We start from the raw sequence: 25,181 nt of genomic DNA, 5'->3' as shown, positions 1-25,181 counted from the left end.
ATCCGTGTGCGCAGATGGCGCCACCCGCTTGTATATCAGGTCGGTTCTCTTCGCCGGGGGGTTTGGCACTCTTCTTTGTGAATGCCAGCATAATTTGGTTGATGTTTACACTGAAAGAGAGCAGCGCGGTACCGGAACGGTCCGAAACATTTCAAACGTCGGGGGTCCTCCACCCTCCCCCCCCCCCCACTGGGAACAACTGCCTGTTTCCACTGCTCCAAGGATATGCGTAAATAGTGCTAGTTTGAACGGCTGGCAATTAGTAGTATATGCTTTTAGTAGTACACATCACAACCCATTTCGTCTGTTTGTGTTGAAATATTGCCACCGCAAAGCGGGGGGGTCTCGGGTGTTTGTGCCTCGCCGGGGGTCACAGACACACCACCGTAAATCACACAATTCCGGTGACCACCAAACAAAATGGCGGCCTGTCTTTCAATAGCTTTAGCGAAGCAAAAACCAAGCACGGCTCGGTTGGGAAGGAATGAAAGGTACTTTTTCCGGTTTGTGTATTCGCATAAACTTTCCATAACTTGTCCACCATCTTGTCTCTGCCTACACACACACACACACACACACACACACACACACACACACACACACATCCCTATAACGCATGTGGGGGGGCCGACACAATGCGTTCGAGGTGGACGGACGTGTGTGTTGTGGCGTTGAAAATTGATTGCCAAATAAATTAATGGTCCGTAAAAGTCAAATTTTCCAAATCCCTCATTCTCGGTGGCCATGTTGCCTCTCGCTAGTCGACACTGAGTCTTTGCCGCCATCTGGTGGCGGTTTTTGGTGCATTACGAAACAATGAGCCGGTGGAGACACCCCATCCCTCTGAGTCTCTCCAAAAATCAAGGGGGGAAGTGAGGGGTTGGGTTTTTCCGGCGGGTGAATTTTTGGCATGGAGTTGAAAGATATACCCCCCATCCCTGCGGCCAGTAGACGGCGTTGCTACCTAGCGTCCTATTGAGTGAGCTCCTGTCGTAGTTTGAGGTCTTTTGCCAAGATAACGGATGAATAATAACGATAATTAAGGCGAAGGCACTCTTGCCTTCTGCCTTCTGCCCGTCCACTGTTTTGGCCCGCGTACTTGGGGGTTGTACCGTTCCTTACAATTTGCACCCTTTTCTCGTTCCGCCCAGGCCAAGACCGGCCTGAGTGCGCTCACAGAACCGTATATTATAGAAGTCGTTCCCGCACTGCTGCTGTCGCAAACCCCCACGATGCGCTGGCGGTGGTGCATTTGTGTGGAAAGACTCACCTTTTTCGCAGTTCCCCCGCAGTCACAGGGTTGCCCTTTTTTCGCCACTGCACCCCCTTTTCCACTCTGGTGTGCACTCTGGTTAGAAGGAAGGAATGAATTGTTATTAATACCATTAATTAGTGTTTACTATTATTAGATTCTCCCGTCCGTTTCTGCACAAAGAGTGACAATGGTGGGAAGGGAAGGAGAGGGCACTTACACTCACATACACACACACATACATCCGCTGATCGGTCGATCGTTAGGTTTGTGCAGCAAAAATGGTTTCTAGCAAATGGTTTCTGGCTCGGCCCTACCGTATTTCTTAAGCCGTTTAATCCTACGTTCGTTGATGTTGGCCGTAAACAACCGAACCCCTCTCTCTTTATGTTCCACCTTGTTTCTTACCACCGTTTGGAAAGGGTTCGGAGCGGAGATAGTGATGGGATGGGAGATGGGGTGCTTTAGAGAAATATAATTCAATAATAAATAGCGTTTTTCTTCAGGCCATAAATTTTCATTCTCGTTTCCGTTCGTTCGTTCGTGGTTTTTTGCGTCGTACCATGCGAATATGTTATTCAAAACATGTGTATATGGTTGGTTTATGTGCGAAGCACATAGTTTTGCAATTTTATCACATTTCTTTGCTCCTAATTTGATTCAATCGAATTATGCAAACTTCATGTGAAAATGTTTCAAAAAATTCAATTCTATTGTATGTTTTCTTCTCTTTTTTGCTGTTTCATAGTCTTTTGTTTTGTTTACCCGTTTGTTGTTCTTTATTTTGTGTAGTTTTTGTTTTGTTCTATACTTTATAAATAACAACTTAATATATTTTGTTTTCATTTAGAAGTTGATTTTTACCAGTTTATGTTATTTTAATAAATTTGCTTATTAATGTTTTTTTTTCTTTCTCTCTCTCTCTCTCTCTATGACCAACAGAGTGGTCGTGGTCGCAAGGCACTGAATCTCGGCGCAACACCCAAGAACGTGCCCCAAAACTCGGCCGTCTCGCCCGCACCGGCCTCCCTGCCGCATCCATCGCCGAACACTACCAGCGGCACACCGTCGACGCCCAATGTGCAGGTGCCGGGCAACCCGTCCCAACAGCAGCAGCAACAGCAACTGGTGACCGTGTCCGGTGCGCAGACCGGAACAGCCGCGCCACCGACCGCCGCGAATACCGCCGCCCCCGGTGTTGTGCATAACAGTGCGCTGCTAGGCAGTGGCCCCAGCCAGCACCAGCACCAGCAGCAGCAGCATCAGCAGCAGGCACAGCTGCAACACCATCTCGTCCGCCATCCGCCTATACCAGGTGCTCCACCGCCCGGCGGAGGAGGAGGTCCTGGGAACCTCCAGCAGCAGCAGCAGCAGCAGCAGCAGCAACAACAGCATCAGTCCATCATCATAAAGTCGGAACCGGCCGTCGAAGTCATGAAGGATCAGCCGCAACAGCCGATGGTAAGTGGTGCCCATTAAACCGAGGGGAAAGCCGGCCCCAAATTGGCCACGATTGCAGTAAATCGATGTTACAATCGGTTTACCGAGGAGGGCAATCCGGCGAAGGATGCCACCAAGGGGGTTGATTGTGTGTGTGTGCGTGCTTTCAATTAAAAAGTTGATTATAAACCGAGGTTAAGCTAATCGATGTCGGCAGGAAGTAGCGCCACTCGCCGCCCCGCTCAGAGGGAAAGGGAAAAAACCACCTCCGTGCATCCGTGTACCACCCCCACGGCTAAGGTGGGGTAAGTTTTGCACGGGAGTTGGCCAGCAAAAGTTTTCGTTTTCATTAAACTTTCGCTAACGAGAGACAGGAACGCTGTAGTTTTTTGTGCATGCTGAGGTTTAGGGGATATGTCCCAGCGACGTGCACCGGCCGGGGAGAGGTGTTACCCCCACAGCCCCCGGTGCCCAAAAAAGGGCCATTGTTAGTTTGGTTTTTGGGAGCTTTTTTGTTTGTTTGTTTGTTTGTTTGTTTGTTTTGCTGGAAAGTAAAATTTCGAATCCAAATAATCAGCCTTCTACGCTTGATGGGGAATGGTGCGCCGGAATGGAACTTGGTCGAAATTAGCCAAAAAACTGTTTTCCTTTTTTGCAGTGTTTTCCTTTAGTTTTAACGCTGTTGAATCGCATTTTGCAAAGATAGGAAAATTTTGACTAAAAACCCCTTTACATTCAGTAGCAATGTTTGGCTATTGATTAACTGACTTGTTATTCTGAAATGCAGAGGTAGTTGTTCTGAGTTGTTCTGGGGTGATCTAGTTTTTCAAAAAGTTCACTCTCATTTCCCGGATTTTCCCCGGGCATAGGAGGATGTGTATCCTTCCACCTTGATAGAGAATAGGTTAATAATTTATGATATTGGTTTAGGCAAAGTGTATCGCAACATCGCAACCGCTACGCTGGAAAAGTTAATCCATCCCGCATCCGATTATCCGACACACCGTGGGCATGTCAGCAGTTGGGTTTGGGTAGGGTTCTTACGACATTTATTATTACCACCACCATCACCACTACCACCGCCACTAGTTTCCCTGTGGTTCTATTGTGGGGCGCTGGCACTGCTGGCACCTGTGTGCGAGGAAAATTTCGGAAGTAAAAACACACGATCCACGGGACGGTATCGGGTCGGGTTCCACTAGCACTACTTTTTCATCAGTCTAAAAAGGCATTTTCTGCAACAACGCATCGCTAGTGGTGGCCGCACGTGATGTGGTTGCTTGTCTATGAAAAGGGCGAGGGTATGTGTGTGTGTGTGGAAGGTAATTTTGGCTTTTCTCGTTGATGAATTTTTGTACCTTCTGCATCACAACCACCGCACCACCGTGCGGCCACCACCATAGTCGATCGTCAGATAACGTTGCTCCTGTATAGGCCTATAGGACTCCCGAAATGAGTTTTCCTCCGGATGCCCCAAAATGCGGGGCACGATAAAGAAAAGTGGATTTTTCTTTTGGGTTTTTTTTTTGTTTTTTTGTTCGAACGACAACACGATGATGATGAACTTGCATTTGTTTATTCATCAAAATCGAAAGGGCTGTACCCCGGGCCGGTCTGTGGGTCTGTGTGCGTCTGTTTCGTTCATCATATTTCCCCCCCATTCTTGTTGTTTGAGATGAGAATGAATACTAAGGGCACCGACGGGGGGGAGTGGGAAAATGGGAAAAGGGCAAGTAATAATAATCTCGTTTTCATTTCACCGAGGCACATCGAGGCACACCGTGGCTGGTTTTTCCGGGGGGTGTTTTTTCTACCTACCACCCCCCCTCCCCCCACCTCCCCCCCCCCCCCCCCCCCCCCTTCAAAACCCACCATTCACACAGAGGGATAGAGGAAGCATCAACTCATTTCAGCGGAGCCTGTTTTTAATAAATATTAAGCCCGGAAAATGAAGGTTACGTACGTGTATGTGTGTGTGTGTATGTGTGACGAACGGTTTTCCTTTTCGGGGGTTTTTCCGTTTTTTTTTGTTTTAGGTTCTGCAGATGGTGTGTTTTCTCGGGAAATTGTGATTGGAGGAGATATTGCACTCCGGAAAAATGCCATACCAAGCGGGTAAAGAGCTAGCACACGAGTGTGTGTGTGTGTGTGTGTGTGTGTAATGTGGCTTGGTGGAAGGGAAAGTGAAAAAGTTGTTTTATTAATTTTTTGCCTCTCTATTTATCCCCGGCTACCTTCGCCCCGCTTTCAAAACCTCGAAAGATTCTCGGGTTTTGACGGTTTCAGAGGGTCCCTCCGGTTTGGAAAATCCTGGTACAGCTTCCTTTACCGTTGTACTTTCCACACACACACACACTCTGCCCGAAAGTGGAAGCTTTGGGCCCCGTGCTAGATATGATTGGTGGAGCTGAGCGCTGTCTGCTTGCTTACACAGTGCAAAATTATATCCAAATATTTCATTTTCATCACAACGCACCAACCTCTTTCCGGATTTAGTTCCACTTTTAAGTGTGTGTGTGTGCATCAGCACACATTGGAATTGGGATTAAAGAAAGAAAGCAAAAAAAACAAAACACGAAATCCTGCCAGAAAATCAAATTGCGCTTCGCGCTTATGTTTCGTATCATCGTGCCCCGAGCCAGTTGGTTGGTTGGGTTTACTTGCCCGGCGGAAAGGCGAACTGTTGGATCAGATAAAATTCCTTGCCTCGGTGGTTGTAATCATTTCCCATCCATCTGTTGGTTTAAGAATATTAATTTATCTACTCACCATGTTTGCGCTTTCCGTTTTGTAAATATAACTACGATATGTTTTTGGCGGGTTTATTTATTTATTGCTTTGAAAGCCACCAGGAGCCTCCATTGAAGGCGTCAACATTTTGTGGGGTGGTTTTCTTTTTTGCAATGGAAAACTCATTTTGAGATGGGAGACATTATGGGAAAAGCGAATAAAAATAAGAGCAAATATGCGTTTCCATGCGTGTGTGTGTGCGTGTTTGTGGCGTAATGCATTTCTGAGCGCTTATAAAACACATTCTCCTGAAGCCGTAGCCACCACCACAACAATTTTGCCCTTTTTGCTCCTCCCCTCCCCCCCCCCCCTAGTTCGGGGATCGATTTGCATAACCAAAGATAGTTGGTTTTGACGTAACCTATAAGAATGTTGCACACCCCCCCCCCCCCCCCCCCCTGTCGCGCTTTCCTCGCTACTTTCCCTTCGGTGGTTTCTGTTCGGCTTTGATGCACGTGGTGTACACCGGCTAAGGGAACGCGCAATGGCATGGAAAGGATACGTAACACAGAAGAGATAGTGTGTATGTGTGAAAGAGAGAGAGAGAGAGAATACTACTTCTGAGAAATGCTCACCGGTTTGATCGGAAAAATCGAGCCGAAAAGGACACACTCACCGGGTGGTGGTGGTGGAAAATGTGAAAAGTATTGTGTTGAAGGCGGGAGGTTGGAATGAGGTGGAAAGAAGACAAGCACATGGGGGGAGGGGGGGAAATAATAATGAATTATGTACACATACATACATGCGCACACACACACACATGCGTCTATGTACATGCACGGTCAACACACATTTGGAAGGAATTGGAAAGGAACGAAGGGCGAAAATAATGGAAGTCACCACCCGGCGTCCGTAGGGGCAGGATGCGAGAAATGGCCGGAATGGGTGGGGTGGGATTGTTTAGTAGAGGGTGCGAGAGAAAACATTGCGCACGAGAGAGGAGGGGGGGGGGGTGGCATGGTGGGACGATTTTCCGTCTAGTAATGAAAAGCTTATGTGTACATAGCGAACCATTTCCCTCCCTCCCCCCCCCCCCCCCACATCCTTTTGCGCTGGCGTTTGTAAGAAGGGAAATGGCAAGAGAGGGGAGGAAGAAAAGGGGAAGAAGGAGGAGGGGCGGTGGGTAAATAAGATGACGATAGTGAAACGTTCGCCTTCGCGCTCGTGCTGTCGGTTGCTTTGGGGTGGAGAGAGTGCCCGAAAGGAAAGGAGCTGGAGGGTGGAAAAACGATGACGACGACGATGTTGGTACGACTACGACGAAGAAGGAGCCGAACCGAAGGGAGAAGGTTGTTCGGACGGTAACGAATTGTCAGTTACGAATGAGTTCGAATGAGACAGCGCGCGAGAGAGAGAGAGAGAGAGAAAAGGAGCAATATCGTGAAAGGAAGGAAGGGGAATTAATAGTGCGCTCTGCTTGTTTTTCCCCGTTTCCTCCACAATTTTCCGCACCGAACCCCGAACCCCGTTCTGTGTGTGTGTGGTTTGGCTCGTAAAAACGGGTGGATGAGGGACGAACAAAACCATCGTCGTTGTCGCCATCTTGCCCCGGCGTGTGTGTGTGTGTGTGTGTAATGTGTGAGCGCGTGTGTATTTCGCACAGCACACCCGGCATTGTATATATATATACACACACCTTGATGTGTGTGTTTGCTGGGTGGGTGGTGGTGGGTGGAAAACCTTCGTCCTTTGCCACCGTCTTGCCTTTTGCAGCGTACGCGTATGTGTGAACGGTTTCACCTCGTGCTGCACTTTGTGTATGTGTGTCTCTCTCTCTATGTGTGTGTGTGTTTGATCGGTTTGTGCACACAAATGGGGGGGGGGGGGGGCGGGCATAATAAGGGCTAGGGAAACATTTACGATGGAGCAAAAAATAAAACGGAAAACGTGTTGTGTTTTCCTCGCGGCAACCCAAGGCAAGGCTGGGAGGGTGGTGGAGAAGGTGTATGTGTGCCTTACACACACACACACACACACACATATACCACCTTCCTCCTCGTGAATCCAGGCAGGCGCAATCAACGAAGGAAAAGCTCCGTTCCGTTGCCTTTATTTGCCTCTGCGCCACCGTTCGCCGCACCCCCCCCCCCCCCCCCCCCCCCACAAGCGGACAAGCTACGGGTGGAAAATGGTAATGAAGAAGCAAGGCAGCGCTGTAACGGCAAAGGTGGGCAATCGGGAGGGGGGGAGCAAGCAGCTGGAACGATTTTTCCAACCGGATACCGGAAAGAAAAAAAAAGGAAGGTCAAAGGAAAAGTTTGACAGAAGAAGGAGTGGATGGGGTGGGGGAGAGGGACAAGAGAAGGGAAATAATGTCTCGATCGAAATTGCGCAATTGACGTGCGCTGTAGAAGAAACGTCTCACACACACGCACACACACACACACACACACACACCGACAACCGCAGTTCCAATTTGAAGGACGATTGTGAGCAGAGGGTGTCACTGCTTGCTTGCTGGCTGGCTGGTCCGAAGACGAATGACCGAACACACATCGACACTAAAACCCTCGACGTGGTCCCCTTGTCTTGGAAGTCGAATTTTCATGATCATCTCTCAGCACTAACAGTGTGAGTGTGTGTGTGTGTACCATACCACGATGGTCAAAAGTCGCTGACCCTGCGTGCGGGAGTCACCGGAGAGTGCCGGATGTTGGTACCGTTGAAATGTTTGCACAGCATAAAATCGTTCCCTTCGGGCTGATGTGTTTCTACTTCGCCTCGTGCTGTGGTGTAATGTTGAGGCCAAAATGCAATATTGCACGGTTGGGGGAGGACAGAAAGGAGAGAACAGCGAAGGAGAGAGAGAGAGAGAGAGACAGAATGTGCTTTCCATCAAAGCCGCGCATGTTGCTTATTATGATTTATGATTATATTGCTAACATAATAAGCAATTTATATAAAAATATTCCCAACCAACTTTTGCAGCGGCATCGTCGGCATAACACAACAACCGAAAAAGGACCTTCACAAGTCAGTTTTTGTTTGCCATGGGTGCCTAGTTTTAAGGGTTTTCGAGGGGGGAGGCGATAGTACGTCGGGTGCCCCGAAGCACACAACACCAAGGACACCCAAAGAATGTAGGAAGAACAATAATGGGATGAGGGTTTTTTTTTGTTTTGTGCTTCCCAAAGCCAAACTTAATGAACTTAATTAACGTTTGATGGTATTTAATCAGAATTTTCTATTATATTTGGAGAACTCCTCAACCACGTGGATTTTTGTAGAACATGGAAAAGAACAAAAAAAAAACTACTCCGATGGTGAAATACATCAACAAAACAATTTGAATTTGAAAAACAAAAAAATAAAGGCTGGCAGAACTTGACTGAGGAGAGCGAAGTTTCCATTAGTGTCGCGGCCGGTACTTCACTGGCACCACCCGCACTCTCGTAGATTAATTTCCCCGTCGCGCACCGCCCTTCCAATTGCGAAAAGCTTTTACACTACACATTTATGTGTTGTTGTTATGTTGGTTTTTGTTTTGTTTTGTTTATCACCACCAGCACCATTTCTTCGCATTACAACCGGGAAACGAGATGGATGGTTTGGTGCGTCAATGCAGAGAGAGAGAGAGAGAAAGGGCACTGATTGTATCTCTGTGTGTCTTTTTTCCTTGCATCATGTTGTTTGTTTGTTTGCTTGTTTGTTTGCCGGTGTATGAGATGAATGTTGTGATACATATTTTTATCTCGTTATGCTTTAAAAGGAAGAACATCCGCCGAGGGAGGGATTGGGAGCGTTGTTTTGTTTTGTTCGGGCTCATCCCCTATTTGCGTAGTGTGCCCTATTTTTAATAATGGTGTTTTCGCTCCTACACCAGCGAACAACGAGAAGTACTACTGCGTGAGTGTGAGTAAAACATCTTCAATGCTTTAATGGAATTAGTTGGCTGACAGGGAAATTATTATTTTGTTAAAAAAAAACAAATACAAATGGTATTGTTTTTCTTTATTTCGTTAGACACCAAAATAAATCTCTTGCCGATTTTCCCGACAACCCAAAACTTCCTCGTATGCAAATTAATCCCCTTTCCATCCACGCGCACACGAACGAAAACCGGCAAAGTGCAATTTATCGCTTTTGAACCACTGTTACAACGTACGGGCATTGTATTATATGGCCATAAGACGGGACAGGCACATCTTGCCGAGGCAAGATTAAAGGCTTTTACCCCCCCGGTTGACACCTCCCGGAACCTGTTTCCTAAGACGTAGAACAGTTTTCCCGTTCCCTGCTGGAACGACGGCACATGTGGTGGAGTAGAAGTGAAATAAAATTGTATTGTTTTCGCCGTAAAACAAGATATGGTTGGATGAAAAGATAGGAGAAAAAAAAACACTCGTGAAACAATAGTGTTTTAATGTGTTTCTTAGCCCTGTTTTGTATATGTTACCTTTGTCCGTCCTATAAATTACCTTACCTTACCGACGGGCGTTGAAAAGTGGGCAACAGGGGGGGTTGCGCAAGAGGAGAAATTGCGAAAAATAATGCGTCCCCGTCACAGCATGCATGTATGTGTGTGTGTGTGTGTGCAACATGCATTCCCCCCTTCCCTCTTCCCCCTTCTATCGGTGCATTCTACCCGCACACACACACACACACACACACACACACACACACACACACACACATGCATGCACACACGTTATTGATGCACTTTTAAAAGAAGGTGGAAAAGCACCGTAACGGAAGGGGAAAGGGAGAGGGTATGCTCCACAACGGGGACAACTTTTCGGAGGAAGTTCGCGACCGCGCACCGTCCCGGCCCCCGGTTACGGCCCCTCTCTTGTTAAAGACACCGAAAAACGCCCCGGCCGCCCTGGGAGGGAAAACTCAATTGTAATAAATTAAACAAAGTCACTGGAACGTAATTTATGCTCCCATTGTCTGGCGCAAAACTTCCTTTCCTTCACTCACCTTCCACCCCCCCCCCCCTCCCCCCCCCCCTCCCTCGCTTTCTGTCCCCTCACCCTACTGGAAGGGTTCGGTGTTCGGTGGTGGCCACCATTGATTCGTACGAGGTCGCCTTAGGAAGCGACACCAACAAACAAAAGACACACATACACATGTGTGTGTAAAGCCCTCAAAGGGGCGGAGGTCGATGCAACGCTGAGCCGCGCGTATCATTCGTCGCCATCGCGATCCGTTCCGCGTTCTGCAAAGTTTTAGGCACAATTTTCCGACGAGGCCACCCCACGATTGGGATGGTGCATGAGTGTGTTTTATCGACCGAAAAGCCCGTGAGGACCGGCTTCAAAGTTAGGCTTTTAGGAGGACACCCGCCATCGGGACCACAGACACAGTATAGGATGAGGTTTCGGTTCTGCGATGCACCACCACGCACCGCCCGAAGATTGAAGACTTTTCAAACGGGTTTGACAGGCAAACGTCTTACTGCGTGTCACTGAAAAAAAAAACATTCAAATGAAACATCGTAAACTGCAACAATTTAAATTAAAACAAACACCTTCCACCACCGAACCGAGGCGTCATTCGCCTCGTTGTGTGACATTTGCAACCTCCTTGTGGCTCTCTCCCACCTGACCTTACTTCGATCGTACGATCAGCGCGATCCCGGTGTGGTCTTGTTGTGCTGTGCCGTGAGGCAATCTCCCCAACCGCACAGGTCTTCCTGCTTAACGAGCAGCGCACACACACACACACACACACACACACACACACACACACACACACACACACACACACACACACACACACACACACACACACACACACACACACACACACACACACAAATGGTGTCTCAAACCCAGGCAATAAGCCGGCAGAAGATCGAGACGTCTCAGCCAACACACAACCGGCTGTGGCTGCGCGCTTGTCAACCGCGGTGTTTGAGAGAGAGAGAGATAGAGTGTGTGTAATTTATGAAATCAATTAAAATTTTATTGCACCCGTTTTTATGTGTCCCCGGCAATGATGCCCGAGCGAAACGACGACGGCGGCCGCAGTTTGTGTGTGCCATTATGCCATTCGTCCCGTCCCCGGGTTTTGGCTTTCACTTGCCCAGCAACTACCCTGCCGGCTGCTTATCTTCTCCTCTACCCGCACCTCCCAGACCAGACCCCCCCCCCCCCCCTCTTCGTTTTTGTGGCCCCCAAAACAACCCCCTCCCTCCCAACCCCCAAAAGGTGGACACAGGTCCAGAAAGGTTGTGGTGTGTTTTATTTCGATAGTTTGGAACCAATTAGCGAAATATGGAGAGCAGTTTATTGTGGGGGGGTTTTTTGGAGGAGGAGAGCGGGGGGAAGGAAGACTACCTACACGGACTACTATACCCCCCCCCCCCCCTCCTGACCCCCCCGGGTGCAATATGGCATGTGTTTGCCCGATGGCATTTCTTCTCATTTGTTGGAGGTTAAAGTCATTTCGTGTTTTGCTCGTGACCGTCCGCGATTGCAACGGTGGCATTAATTCCAATTAATAAACGATAGTTCGCTGCACGACTCATTTGGGGGAAAGTATGGTAAACATAACCAAAACCGAAAAAAAACACGTGTACACAAGTGGACGACTAGTCGTAAAAATTATTCCCAAAAAGGCAGGCGAGCGAGTATCGAGCGCGCGCGGCACTCAAACGGGAATGTTTGTTTGTGTGTGGGTTTTTTGTTATTTTGTTTTGGCAAAGTATAGAAAAGGGCATATAATTATGGAAATCAGTATCAAAATTATGAGACCTGTATAATTAGACACCCCCCGCACCAACAAGGGGTGAAACGGACACGTGTACTGCAACTGCGAGAACATGACCCGAGCTGCATGTTACGCTCTCCGCCGTATCGTTGCAAGTTAGAAGAAAAGATACTAATCTTTGGATACTTGCCCCACAACACACACACACACACGGTATAGCCCCGGAGATAACGCTCGAACGGGAGGGGTGGTTTTGTGAACATTGTGTCGTTTAAGTACACCGCCCACCGTGTGCCGAGGGAGGGAAGAATAGAGAGTCGATCTACATTAGCAAACAGCGGCCATGGCCACGCAACTCCGACACGGCGCGTCAAGGCGAAAATAGTGTGGCAATAGGATAAGGTGGAACAGGACGTTAGAGAGAGAGAGAGAGAGAAAGAAAGGGACGGGACGGTACGGGTGAAATGTATGCAAATTTTCTAATAAATTATTTCAAGCAGCAATAAATAGATGCAAAGTGGCGATTCTTTCCCCCTCTGCTTTTGCAGTGACGCGCGGAACCGTTTTCTTCGCTGATGTGTGTGTGTGTGTGTATGTACTAGCACAACACACTCGCTGTATGTGTGTGTGTGTACGGGGCCGGAGAGGAAGTGATGCAAATGCGATACCGATAAGAAAAGGCCCTACCGTGCGGTGGAAGTGCAGCTCGTTTGCATAGAAATAGCCGAATTAAAATTCCATTTCACCCGAAATAGAATAGAGAGAGAGAAAGAGAGAGAAAGAGAGAGAGAGAGAGAGAGAGAGAGAGAGGGAGAGAAAGAAGAAATAAAAAACCCCGGTCTCCCGGTCGGTACACAAACATTAGGCGGAAGTGTACCAGTGGAAATGGGAGTTTTAAGGGATGTTATACGAGGGGAGAGTAAGGGAGGACATTAAGAACTGCTTTGAGGGTAAATTTTGGGTTTGGCAGGTTTGGCCGTGTTGCAAGACATTAGTGTACCACGATTGAATGTAAACGATGTTTCTATGGTGTGATTAATATCTTCCCGATCTATTTGTTTCTCCTTCCAGGCCCCGATGGCGTTCTATCCCACCTGGCAGGCAGACCCGTCCCAGGGCTGGCAAAATCAGTTCATCCAACAGATTCCACAGAACACTCCCGCTATCACACCACTGAACTCGCTCGAGTTCCAGCCACAGGTAAGTGCCCGCCGCCGGTAGACGGCACCGCACCAGATTACTCATCCAACTCGATGCCTCTTCCAGGGATACGCTGCATACCAACCGAACGGTTACGTCCAGACTGCCGGTATCGGGTTCGATCCGAACTATGGCCGCACGTACGCTGCACCACCGGCGGTACAGCGCTACGACTTCCAGGCCAACCAGATCGCCCCGATCAACCAGGTGTCGCTGCAGAGCGTCAGCTTTGCGCCAACAGTCACGTACGCCGGCCAGGTGTCGACCGGTCCCGCCACGATCGTGTCCGGCCACGCCGGCAACAATCCGCACGACCAGTTCAATCTGCAGCTCGGTGGCAGCAAGCAACAGCAGCAGCAGTCGACGGCGACGGCATCGGCGACGTCGGGAAACGACATGCCTGGATATCCACGGGTGAACAGCGTACCGCCGCGCTCACTCAATTGTAATGGATATTCAGGCCAGCAAGATTACGGCGGTCTGCAGACGTCGACGACGACAACCACCACCACGGCAGCGAGCGCGAACGGCAACAGTACGTCCTCCGCTAGCGCGTCATCGTCCCCGTCTGCATCCACGGTTGCGACCGCTACGAACGCCGGCAACGGCGGCAGTAGCAGCAGCAACAGCAACAGCACCACCACAAACAACAACAATGGTGGTAGTGCGGGCTCCGCGTCCTCCATGCACCCACCGCAGGGTGTGCCACAGTCACCGAATCGGCAACCACCGCGCCCGAACTCGAACCAGCAGCTGTACGCCCAGCAGTCACCGAACCCATACAACGGGGGCAGCTCGAGCGGTGGCAGCTTGCAGCAGTCGCCGAGCCACAATGGCAACAACACACCGGTCGGATACGGCAGTGGCGGTGGACAGAGCGGTATGCATACGCCCTCGCCGATGCAGCAGGGCACACCAACCGACAATCAGCATCAGCAATCGCCCAGCCATATGCAGAGCGACTGGGGATGGAACCAGCAACAGCAGCAATCGCAGCAGCCCGGGGCGGATCTGTTCAACCAGTCCGATCGCGTGAACTTAAACTCGCGACTCAAGACGATGATCATGAGCAAGGGCGACCAGAAGGATGCGCTCCTGTCGACCGGTGGCCAATCGCACATGGGTTCCCACCTGGGGCTGCAGCAGCAGCAGCAGCAACAGCAGCAAACCGGCGCACAGCAATCGACCGGTCATTTTTTATCGTATAGCCACCATCTCCGAGATAGCCTAACGCCGACACATCTGGGCGGGCCCGGTCCGGGTACGCCCGGGCAGCAGTCGGCGTCGGGGGCCGCTAGCGGTGGCCCCGGCATGATGGCCGGTGGCACCGGCAGCGGCAACAGTAACAGCAGTACAGCGAACGAAGGTACTACTATCGGAGATGGTGGCGGCAGTGGACTGATCAACAGTATCGGCAGTATTGTTGATCCGAGTTGGAAGCACCCGCAGGTGGGCGGTGCGGGAAGCAATAGCAATGGTAGCGGCGCAAACAACGGTAGTAGTAGCAGTCACGGCAGTACGGCGGCGTCAGTGGCGGCGGGCATGAAATCGCCCACCCTCACCGACCACCACCATCACCATCATCACCTACAGCAGCACGATCATCTGCTCGGCGGTGATCTGCACCACGGTGCGAAGCATTCGGTTTTTGAGCAGAAGCAGCAACTAATCGACAAGAATAATACCGACCCCGGTGGCGGAGGAGGAGGCGGTGGCGGCATTGGTTCACCGACGGGGGGCGAGATGAAGGGCAACAAGATGGGCAAGTCCGGTGGATCGTCCTCGTCGTCATCGTCCGGTTCGCCATCGGCCGGCTCACCGTCCTCCAAGGCGAAGGGAAAGGGCGGCGACAAACATGGCAAATCCAAGCACGGTGGGCATGGCCATCACGGTCAGCAGCAACACCCGGGACAGCAGCATCATCTCGATCACCTCGGACAGGGGATTGTGGACACGAAATCTTCCAGCTATTCGAGCAGCAGCTCCAACTTTATGATGCATCACGATCAGCAGCTGCTCCAGCAGCAGCAGCAGCAGAACTACTCGAACATGAACCAAACATATCCCGGCAGTGGCGGTGGCTCAACAACGCCGAACGGAAGTCAGACTTCTGGCTCGCTGCTCGGCTACTCACCGGCCGGTGCATCCACCATGATGGTGGACAGCAAGCTGATAGACGATAAGAGTCCACTGAACCGTTTCCGACACGATTCCCTGTCGAGCGGGTTCAATCCGCATCTGCAGACGGGTGGAGCCGGAACCACCGGAGCGTTCCATCATCCGGGCGGGTCCGCGGGTCAGACGAGTGCGTCCGGGTACAATCTGATGAGCGTGAAGAAGGAGCCCGGCCTGCTGGACGATGGCCAGTCAACGTTGCCGAAGTTCGACGGTGGATACGAGAAGAACTATCAGAATTTCATCCGGTACGGTGACTACTGCGACAATACGCAGTCGGCCGCGTCGCAGGCATCGGTACAGGCCGGCGGCACATCAGTGAAGAGTGCCTCCACGGACTACAACAGTTACTACTCGCCGTACGGAAGCTACTCGAGCTACTCCACCCAGAACTACCCGAACTATCACAACCAGCAGACGGTGGGCGGAGGTTTCGGTAGCGGTTCGGCCAGTAACAGTAACAGCAACAGCAGTCTTCCACCAGCGCAAACACCCGAAGGTAATGCGTTGCTCTCGCTGCCGGCCATCTCGACACCGGTCGCACATCAGACCAACTTCGAGCAGCAGATCCCCGCACACACGTACCCGATACCGAAGAACAACAGTCTGCTGCCGGCAACCGATCCGGTCTCCATCAAGCTGGAGGCGGACGATTCCACGTACGGCAGCATGGGCAACAGCTCCGCGAATCTGGGCTCGGACCCGGGCAGTGATCCGGGTGTTGGCAATCAATCGTCCGGTGCGGCCGGTACGTTGGCGGAGATCGACGTGGCGTCTGGGAATCAATCCGGAACGACGGCCGCGTCCGGTACGACAGCGGGTGGTGGAACCACACCGACCGCCACCACAACCACCACCACCACCACCACCGGCACGAAATCAAAGTCGAAAAAGGGTGAAAAGAAAGACAAATCGAAAGATAGCCACGGCGATGGGGCGGACGGCAAGGCGGAAGGTGCATCGACCGGTGGCGCTAAGAGCAAGAGCAAGAAGGACTCGAAAAACGTCAAGAAGGAACCGGTCGATCCGGCCCAGAAGGCGGACGACGATAAGCTGGAGAAATCGCACAAACCGGAAGCGCCCGATTGCGATTGCTTCAGTTCCGGCACGGATAAAGCACCGTCCGAACCGGGCAGCTATTATACGCATCTAGGTAAGCAGAGGACATCTTGGTCGCGAATTCTACCGGACATACACGTCTCTTACCGTTCGCGTTTTTCGCTTCTTTATTTTTAGGCTGTGCAGCAACGCTTGAAGATCTGCGACGCGAAACGGAACTGCGCGTGGGACTCACCGGCAAACAGCTCCGAATCGAGAAGGTAGTCTACACCGGCAAGGAGGGCAAATCGAGCCAGGGCTGCCCGATTGCGAAGTGGGTCATCCGGCGTGTCGACCCGGAGGAGAAGCTCCTGTTTGTGGTGAAGCGCCGGCAAGGGCATCGGTGAGTTTATGGTCGGGTCGTGATACTTTACTCCCCACACAAACACACACACACACACTTAAAAAGCGCACATTTGACGCGCCTATCGTATCGAACAGCGGCCGGAAGTTGTTGCGTGTTCGAGTAGTTGTGCATCCGAGACATTCCTAACGCGCGTTGCGTTTCCTCCTTTATCTCCCGCTTTTGCAGGTGTAAGGCATCCTTCATTGTGATCTGCATTGTGGTGTGGGATGGCATTCCGAACCACGAAGCGGACAGCGTGTACCGGATGCTGGCGGTGAAGCTGAACAAATTTGGCCTCCCGACCGTGCGTCGCTGTGCAACGAACGAAAATCGTACATGCGCCTGTCAAGGTACGAACGGTGAGCATAGGGACATCTCGTACCGACAATCAGATCTCCAATCAGATCTCACGGGTGGTTCATTGCATATTGCAGGGCTCGATCCAGAACTGTGCGGCGTCTCGTACAGCTTCGGGTGCAGCTGGTCCATGTACTACAACGGGTGCAAGTACGCACGTTCGAAGACGGTGCGCAAGTTCCGGCTGTCGGTGAAGAACGAAGAGGCCGAGATTGAGGAGCGCATGAACGTGCTGGCGACGATGTTGAGTCCGCTGTACGTGACGGTCGCACCCCAGGCCTTCCAGAACCAGGTGCAGTACGAGCGGGAGGCACCCGACTGTCGGTTGGGTCTGAAACCGGGCAAACCATTCTCAGGTATGTGTGCGAGTGTAGCATTGAAGGAAGAACGATGATTTAATAGCAAATGTTTGCTTCCCTCTCGCCCAGGTGTGACGTGTTGTTTGGACTTTTGTGCCCATACGCACCGCGATCTGCACAACATGCAGGACGGCTGCACCGTGCAGGTGACCCTGCTGAAACCACTACCACCGGGCGTTAAGCCGGACGACGAACAGCTGCACGTGCTGCCCCTCTACACGATGGACACGACGGACGAGTTTGACAGTGAGGAGGGCCAGAAGAAGAAGCACGAAACCGGCGCCGTGCAGGTGCTGGAGAAGTGAGTGTAAAGCATTGGTTTCTTTTTTCTCTACCCCGTTATTCGCGCTCTGACCTATCGTCCAGCTGGGCGAGTCCCGCGGCTTCACCGAATATCGCTAACCTGTGTGGTTGGTTCCATCTTTCCAGATTCCAAACGGAGGTACGCGTTCGCTCGACACCGCTGCAGCCCTGTCGGAGGCATGGCAAGAAGCGCGGCAATGGAAAGGACGAAAAGCTCGGCAAGGATGGGTCGGATGGTGCGGCCCCGGATACACCGCCGCCCCCACCGCCACCAACGAAGAAGGAAAGCAAATCGAAGAGCAAAAAATCGTCAGCGGCATCGACCGCATCGAACAGTGGCGGGACGGCGGCTAACAGTGTCGCATCGCCGGGTGCCGGCGGCAGTGGTTCCGGCGGCGCGGGTGGTTCGTCGGGGTCTGGATCTCCGCGTGCCCATACGCCCGGCAGCCATAAGTCAACGGGCAGTGGGAAAGGTTCGAGCAATGCCACGCTTGATCCGGTCACGGGCGTACTGACGGAGAAGCATAGTTCCCCGCTGCACGGACAGGGTGGTGCGATCGGGGTTGGCGTCGCGGGCGGATTGGTAGCAGGTGGTAATGGCGGTTCCGGCACCAGTGCATTCACCGCACCGAACACGATCAACTCGCCGAACTCGGTGGCGAACAACAACACGAACAGCACGCTCATCGATATGGCGTCGATGATTGACAATTTCACGGACGCGCAGCTGCAGTCGAACCAGATCTCGAGCACGGTGCTGGATTCGCCGTACAGCTACGACTACAACACCGGCCAGTACATCGACAACCGGCAGTATTACAACAATTGGCCCACGGATTACTACGGCAACCGGGGCGATCCGAGCAAGTTGGCGGGGCTGGGTCGGAACGAGGAAATCCCGGATACGACCACGCGTCCCGGTAGCAACAGCAGCAACTCGGCCTTTAGCCCGAGCATTCCGGATCCCACGAAAACACCCACACCGATTCACATGGATGATTATGGCAGTACGAAGCTGAACCAGGGTCAGGTGCACCATCATCATCATCAGCTGCAACAGCAGCAACAGCAGCAGCAGCAGCAACAGCAGCAGCAGCAGCAACAGCAGCACCAACAGCAACACCAACAGCAACACCAACAGCAACATCAGCAACAGGCTCAGCAGCAGACGCAGAACACGTACCACACGTTGCAGCAGCCCGAGCAGGGTTTCGTGAAGCCGAAGCCACCGGATTACAATCCGGCCGCCGGGTACGGTTACCACCATCCGAATACCCCGATGGGTTACGGTTACCACCATCACCACCATCCACCGTACCATCACACGCCGTACGATCCGTACCAGAACTACAACTACGGCTATCCGCCCCAAAGCTACCACCATCATCACCACACGACATATCACAACATGTATCCGGCAGCGGCGGCCGCAGCAGCCGCCGCCCAAACGCAACTCCCCGGTACGGGTCCGGCTCCACCACCGCCACCCACCGCGGTCATACCGGCACCGCCACCGCCCTCCAACTGGAACCTGTACCCACCGCATCTCGGTACCGGACCAACCACCGCCCAACTGCACGTAGCGGCCGCCGCAGCCGGTGCACTCGGCAAACAGTCCGAACTGGGTGCGGTGGGCGGTGGAGCGGGCGGACTGATGGCCCAGTCGGTGGTGGCACCGCAGGCGCCGGCACCACCACCGCCGGCCCCGCTACCACCCAAAGAAACGCTCGGCGAGGTGACGGAAACGAACGAGAATCTGGACTGCTTCGAGGATCCGCAGATGGGCGGTGTGGCGATAGCGTTACCGCACGGTAGCGTCATCATCGAGTGTGCGAAGCTCGAGATGCATTCTACGACGGCCGTGAAGAAACCGAACCGGCTGAACCCGACGCGCATGACGCTGATCTTCTACCAGCACCGGAACCTGAACCGGCCGAAGCACGGTATCGCCGAATGGGCGGAAAAGATGCGGCTCAAGAAGCTCGGCATACCGACGAATGATCCGCTGGACGATAAGGATATGCTGCTGGAGGACGACATCAAGGCGGAACCGCTCGACGAGCTGCACCATATGCGTCATATGGGTGATGTATGTATCGAACGCGAGGGGACGTGGGTGTTTTGGAAAAATCTGATTTCGAATCCGGAGCTGGAATGAATCGGAGCATGAGTCTTGGTTGTGAAGATGCATCAATATATAAAGTTTTTCGAATATCTACAATTTCTGGATCTCCTCTAAAGATGTACGGATGGTTTTGAAAGTACATCCAAAAATCTACATACATGAAGTTCTTCAAGAATCTTTGAAGATTCATGAAGATTTTTAATATTTGAAGTTCAAGAGTTTCTAAAGTGTCCTGAATCTTGGGGTTCATAGACATCAGGCATCTTTGGAGGACCTCAGTGATTCTTAAATATTCATACGCTCTTGATTCGAGCGATTCTTAACTAAAGTATCGTGTGAAAGACTCTTAAACAATTCATTAAGCTCATCCAGACACCACGAGATCAGCAATTTTCGCGAAGTTAGACACAAATGCTAATGTATGGGGTTCGTTTCGCCTTTACAGGAACATGACATGATGGACGTAGAGTATCCGGGTGTCTAGTGGTGAGAGAAGGATCTGCCATCGAGGCTAACGACACTGGATGAGCAGATCGGATCACAAGACGTTACACCACAGCCACAGCCGGCCGCGACCGTGACCAAACCGTCGGTGGCATCTGGACAGCAGCAGCAATCGACGAGGCAATCGACTCCGGGGCACACTGCCACCACTGCAGCTAGTGGGCATCGGGGAACAGCTGCCTCTGCGCTACAGTTGCTACAGAACCATCAGCAGACGACGATGGCACATCATCTGTCCCACCATTACACCGCACACCATCATCAGCAGCAGCAGCAGCAGCAACATCACCATCATCACCATGCAGCGTCCTCATATCATCCGCTGGCCGGCAGTAGCCACTCTCCGGTATCGCTGCTGTCCCAGCGTTATCATCACCATCACCCGCAGCATCATCATCATTATGCCGCCCATCACCGGAGTCCCTTTTCCCAGTGGTTACAGCAGCAACCGGACAGGGGTGGTGACCCGCACGGGCAGTACTATTACTATTACTACTACTGAAGCAAAAAAAAAACACATAAACACAGACACCAGGCAGGCGTCGGAACGCGAGGGATGCAAAAGGAATCGGAAGAAAGTGTTTGCCATTTGTCTTGCCAAAAACGTTGTTTAAAACGTGACCACACAGATATCTATCTACAGCCTATTTGTGTGTGTAATAAGTCAACCAAATATGGTACAAAAAACAAACACACACACACACACACACAAATGCGATCGGGAAGGGTGATTGCAAGCAAGCGGGAAGAAGGCTACCGGGAATTATTTTTCTTGATTTTTTGCTGCTTTTGTAGAAACAAAAACCCATCATCTTTTTCTTCAATCCGCGAGAGAAAGGAAGATCAAGTGAAAATGAGGAGGGGGAAAACAAAACCGATTAAAGAAGGTGATCGACCATTGAATTATGCTACTACTACCACAAATATCATTGCGCCGAGAGATGGAAGTTGAATGTGTTAGAGATAAGGAAAGCATTTTTTGTTTGTTTTGCGTCTAATTTTGTGCCCGATGAAAAGCGAAAGGCTTTGATTTCATGTAATTTTACGGGGAAGGATGCGCGGGGAGGGCTGTTGCAAAACTGTTGATAAATTATGGTTATGGCCCAGGATTTGCTTTTTCACGCTTCTTTATGTTAAGACAGACAGACACCACCACCACCACCACCACCATCCATCCACCATAGAGCATCACCTCCCCATTATTAGCCATACATAAGTGCGCAGTTTTAGTAGCGTTTAGTAGCCATTATTTAGGATAGATTTTATGTCATACCACACACTCTCATACTCAAGAGGCCACTCTCAACCCACACGGATAAAGTTAGGTGGGTGGGTTGATGCTTATATGTGAATGTAAGCAGCAGTAGTAGTATGTGCGCGTTAGAATGTTTCTTTACTTTCTCTTTAGTTGGCTCTATGTCATATAGCCCCCCCCCCCCGGGGGAAGATGTATTTTAGTAGTAGCATTAAGTTTAAGTAACCCGCTTCTCTGATACACATGATCGTTCCGTATGTCCGTCTTCTGCCACCCTGCTAGGGGAGGGGGCAACGTTAGTTAAGGAAGAAAAGACATTTTGGGTTTCATTTTAAAAATACGGACCTTTATAAACAAATCGTCCCCAAACCCCCCACCTTCCCCAAGGCCCTAGCAGTTAAGTATTTATTTCGTTAGAGCGAATGTGAATCTATTCAGCAAAGCACCCCTTTTTCCCTTCCTTTTTTTATCTGTTTTTTGTTTGTTTGTTTCTCTATCTCATATATTCCTGTGTTTTTCTTAAACGGAAAACTTCATTCGGTTCGCCACAAGCGAACATTTCAAGCTAATGTATTTAATTTAAATTAATTTATATCTAAAATTGCACCACCCCCCTCCCTTTAAAAGAGGACGAATCATCTCACTTTAATTTGTCCGATCTGGCTTCTTCTTCACACCAGTGGAATGGATGAAGCAGACCAGTGGACACAGGTCTCTCGTGTGTGTAAAATCGATAAAAATGCCATATTGAAGTTACGGGGGTGAAAAAACAAAATGGAAACCGTTGTGCGTGTGTGTGTGCGAGAGAGAGAGAGAGAGAGAGAGAGAAAGAGAAAGAGAGAGAGAGAGAGAGAGAGAGAGAGAGAGAGAGAGACATGTTAGTAATCCACATGATCGTGATCGTTGGGGTGTGGTGGGGTGGATTATGTTGTTTTAAGGTATGTAGCTGTATGTACGTAAGATTTTCTTCCCTTTTTTCCACTTTATCTCCCCTCCATCCTGCTCAGAATCGTTCGGAGTGTTTTCTTTTTCTTCTAATGATAAGTTTTCGATATTGTGCATAAGATGTGTGTTGCATCGTGATGAAAGACACAGCAAAACACGCAAAGTGTATAGAAATATGAAATTATTTGCCATACAAAGGAAAACGAGCGAAAACTCTAGCGAACAAACAAATCAAGAAATAGGGGGTGGACAAATTGACACGTTTTAGAAGAACCATATCGCGCGGTACGAGGTGTAAAGGAAGTAAATACTCACAGGAGAAGGACATAAAACGGGGAAGAAGGAAAGATAGAAAGCCACAAAACCGCCTTCCCTCGTATGAAATGCATGACACACAGAAGAGAAAAGGAGAGAAGAAAAAATGGCGAAGGTTAGTACCTTTTTATGTGTGTGTGTTTTTTTTTTGTAAAGTACTGTGTGAGTGTGTGTATGTGGGGGAGAGAGAACGAGCATTTTTTTTAACGTTTTTAAGCTAATGAAACTAAAGACATTACAACAGGGGAAGATAAGGAAAGCGTTAGAGAAGGGCAAAGACATACAAAGGTGGCATGAAATTCCAAATTTGATAACGTAAATGAATGATACATTACAAAGCAACAACAACAACATACACACACACACAAACACACACACGCATACATACACGAACAAAACAAAGCAAACAGCAAACAAAACACAACTATAAATAAACATAAGTTGCATTTTTTTTATCTCAAAATAATTTATGCTCCATTTTTTTTGTTTATATTCGTTTCTATTTCAAAGAAAGTAGATGATGCTTTAATGCTGATGAGGAGGTAAGCGTTTTGCTGTAGAGTTTTCAGTTTATGTATGAGTTTTGTAAATATTAATACGCTTCGAACTGGATTTTTTAATTTGTTTTTACGACATTCAATCATGCAATCGCACAGAATATAATGAAACTGATGACAAATCTTCAAATGACCGCAAAACAAACACTAAAATACACACACACACACAAACACATGAAACACATAGCTCATTATGTAAGAAAAAGAGCAAATTCCACATTGAAAGGGAATACTGTAGAGAGTGGGAAGACAGATGTCAAACATAGTAATATACAGTAGAACGCAATGTGAAAGAGGATAAAAATCACAACAATGATGCCATACATTAAATGAATTGCAAGGTGTGAAGGTGACCAACCAAATCAACTAAAAAAACAAGCAGCGGTTTGGTGGAGTTGTGAAAAGCAGCAGACGCATTTTAGAGCAAAACATTATGACGATGATATACATCCAATTATACAGAGGCCATACATGTGTTTTCCCCTCCTTCCCCTTATTGAATGGAGGCCAGATTATTGTGACACATCCCCCCAATTCCTTGCGGAAACAGAAAACTCACTTTCAAAATACGTACAAGGACCCTCATCATTAGGATCCTAATGGGAATGATGGATGGGAACCGAGAGATGTAGTAGGGAGAGAGGGACAAAGAGAGGCTTCTTCCTAGTAATTGCATCTATGTATGATTTCATGCTGATAGGAAAAAGCAACACGAAGTAGTAAGGAGTGTCTTTCCATTGCCAAACTGTGGACGGCTTTATTTGAGAGAAGAAAATGAGAGTAGAAAGAAGAAGAAAAAAGCACAGAAAAAACTTAGAATGACATTATTTTATAGTTACAACTCCTACAAGACAAGCAATCGATTAGCTACCGCGAAAGAAAAACCCGTTTAGCAAACAAAAAAAAATAAGGGAAGGAAAGAAGTAGCAATCAAAACGGATCAATGCCATTGAGAGGTGTAAAAGAAAATGAACAAACAACTAAAAAGGAAAAAACAACGCGTAAAGCTAACAAAGAAAATAAAACAAGATAAACACATTGTTTCAAAATGATCTCATATCGTAAAGAGAAAAAGTAAAACGGGAAGGTGATAAAAGAAATGAAAAAAAAAACAAAACAAAACGCAATGAAAAAGGGAAGTAAGAAAAAAAGGATGAAGAAAGGATAAGTAAGGAAGAAGGAAAGGGAAGAGAATATTTTTTTCATTTTGTAGAAATTTTGCGCTGTTATTTATAAGCAAAAAAACGCAAGACGTAACAGAGAAGTTGTATAAATGCGAAAGATGATTAAAACAAACAAAGCAAAAAAAATTGTAGAAAAAATAAATGAACGAAAAATTCAATCTCGGCAAAACAAAAAAGAAAAACAAACGAAGATGAAACGAGGAATAACAAAATGAGAAGCAAAACTTGTAACACATGAGACAACAAACAAACAAACAAACAAACAAACAAAAAGCCTTTTGGATGAAACAAAATTGTAAATTTGTGCGATGTGGTTTTTTCA

At 49.4% G+C, this 25,181-nt stretch overlaps 1 protein-coding gene across 1 annotated transcript in view; it reads left to right on the top strand.

Moving 5' to 3' along the window:
• Positions 1–20,671, top strand: part of LOC128303589 (methylcytosine dioxygenase TET) — a 167,836-nt gene extending 147,165 nt beyond the window's left edge. The window contains exons 5-13 of the mRNA XM_053040584.1: positions 2,195–2,713; positions 13,208–13,336; positions 13,403–16,664; positions 16,748–16,952; positions 17,142–17,314; positions 17,390–17,668; positions 17,741–17,972; positions 18,101–20,063; positions 20,545–20,671. Of these exons, the coding sequence (XP_052896544.1) occupies positions 2,195–2,713; positions 13,208–13,336; positions 13,403–16,664; positions 16,748–16,952; positions 17,142–17,314; positions 17,390–17,668; positions 17,741–17,972; positions 18,101–20,063; positions 20,545–20,583 (6,801 nt within the window). The 3' untranslated portion in view covers positions 20,584–20,671. The remainder of the gene's footprint in view (positions 1–2,194; positions 2,714–13,207; positions 13,337–13,402; positions 16,665–16,747; positions 16,953–17,141; positions 17,315–17,389; positions 17,669–17,740; positions 17,973–18,100; positions 20,064–20,544) is intronic.
• The last annotated feature ends 4,510 nt before the right edge of the window (positions 20,672–25,181 follow it).

Source organism: Anopheles moucheti, chromosome 3 (genome assembly GCF_943734755.1).
Source record: "Anopheles moucheti chromosome 3, idAnoMoucSN_F20_07, whole genome shotgun sequence".
NCBI classification, from domain to species: domain Eukaryota; kingdom Metazoa; phylum Arthropoda; class Insecta; order Diptera; family Culicidae; genus Anopheles; species Anopheles moucheti.
Note: the sequence above shows the minus strand (reverse complement) of the source record. Positions and strands in the feature narration are given on the sequence as shown.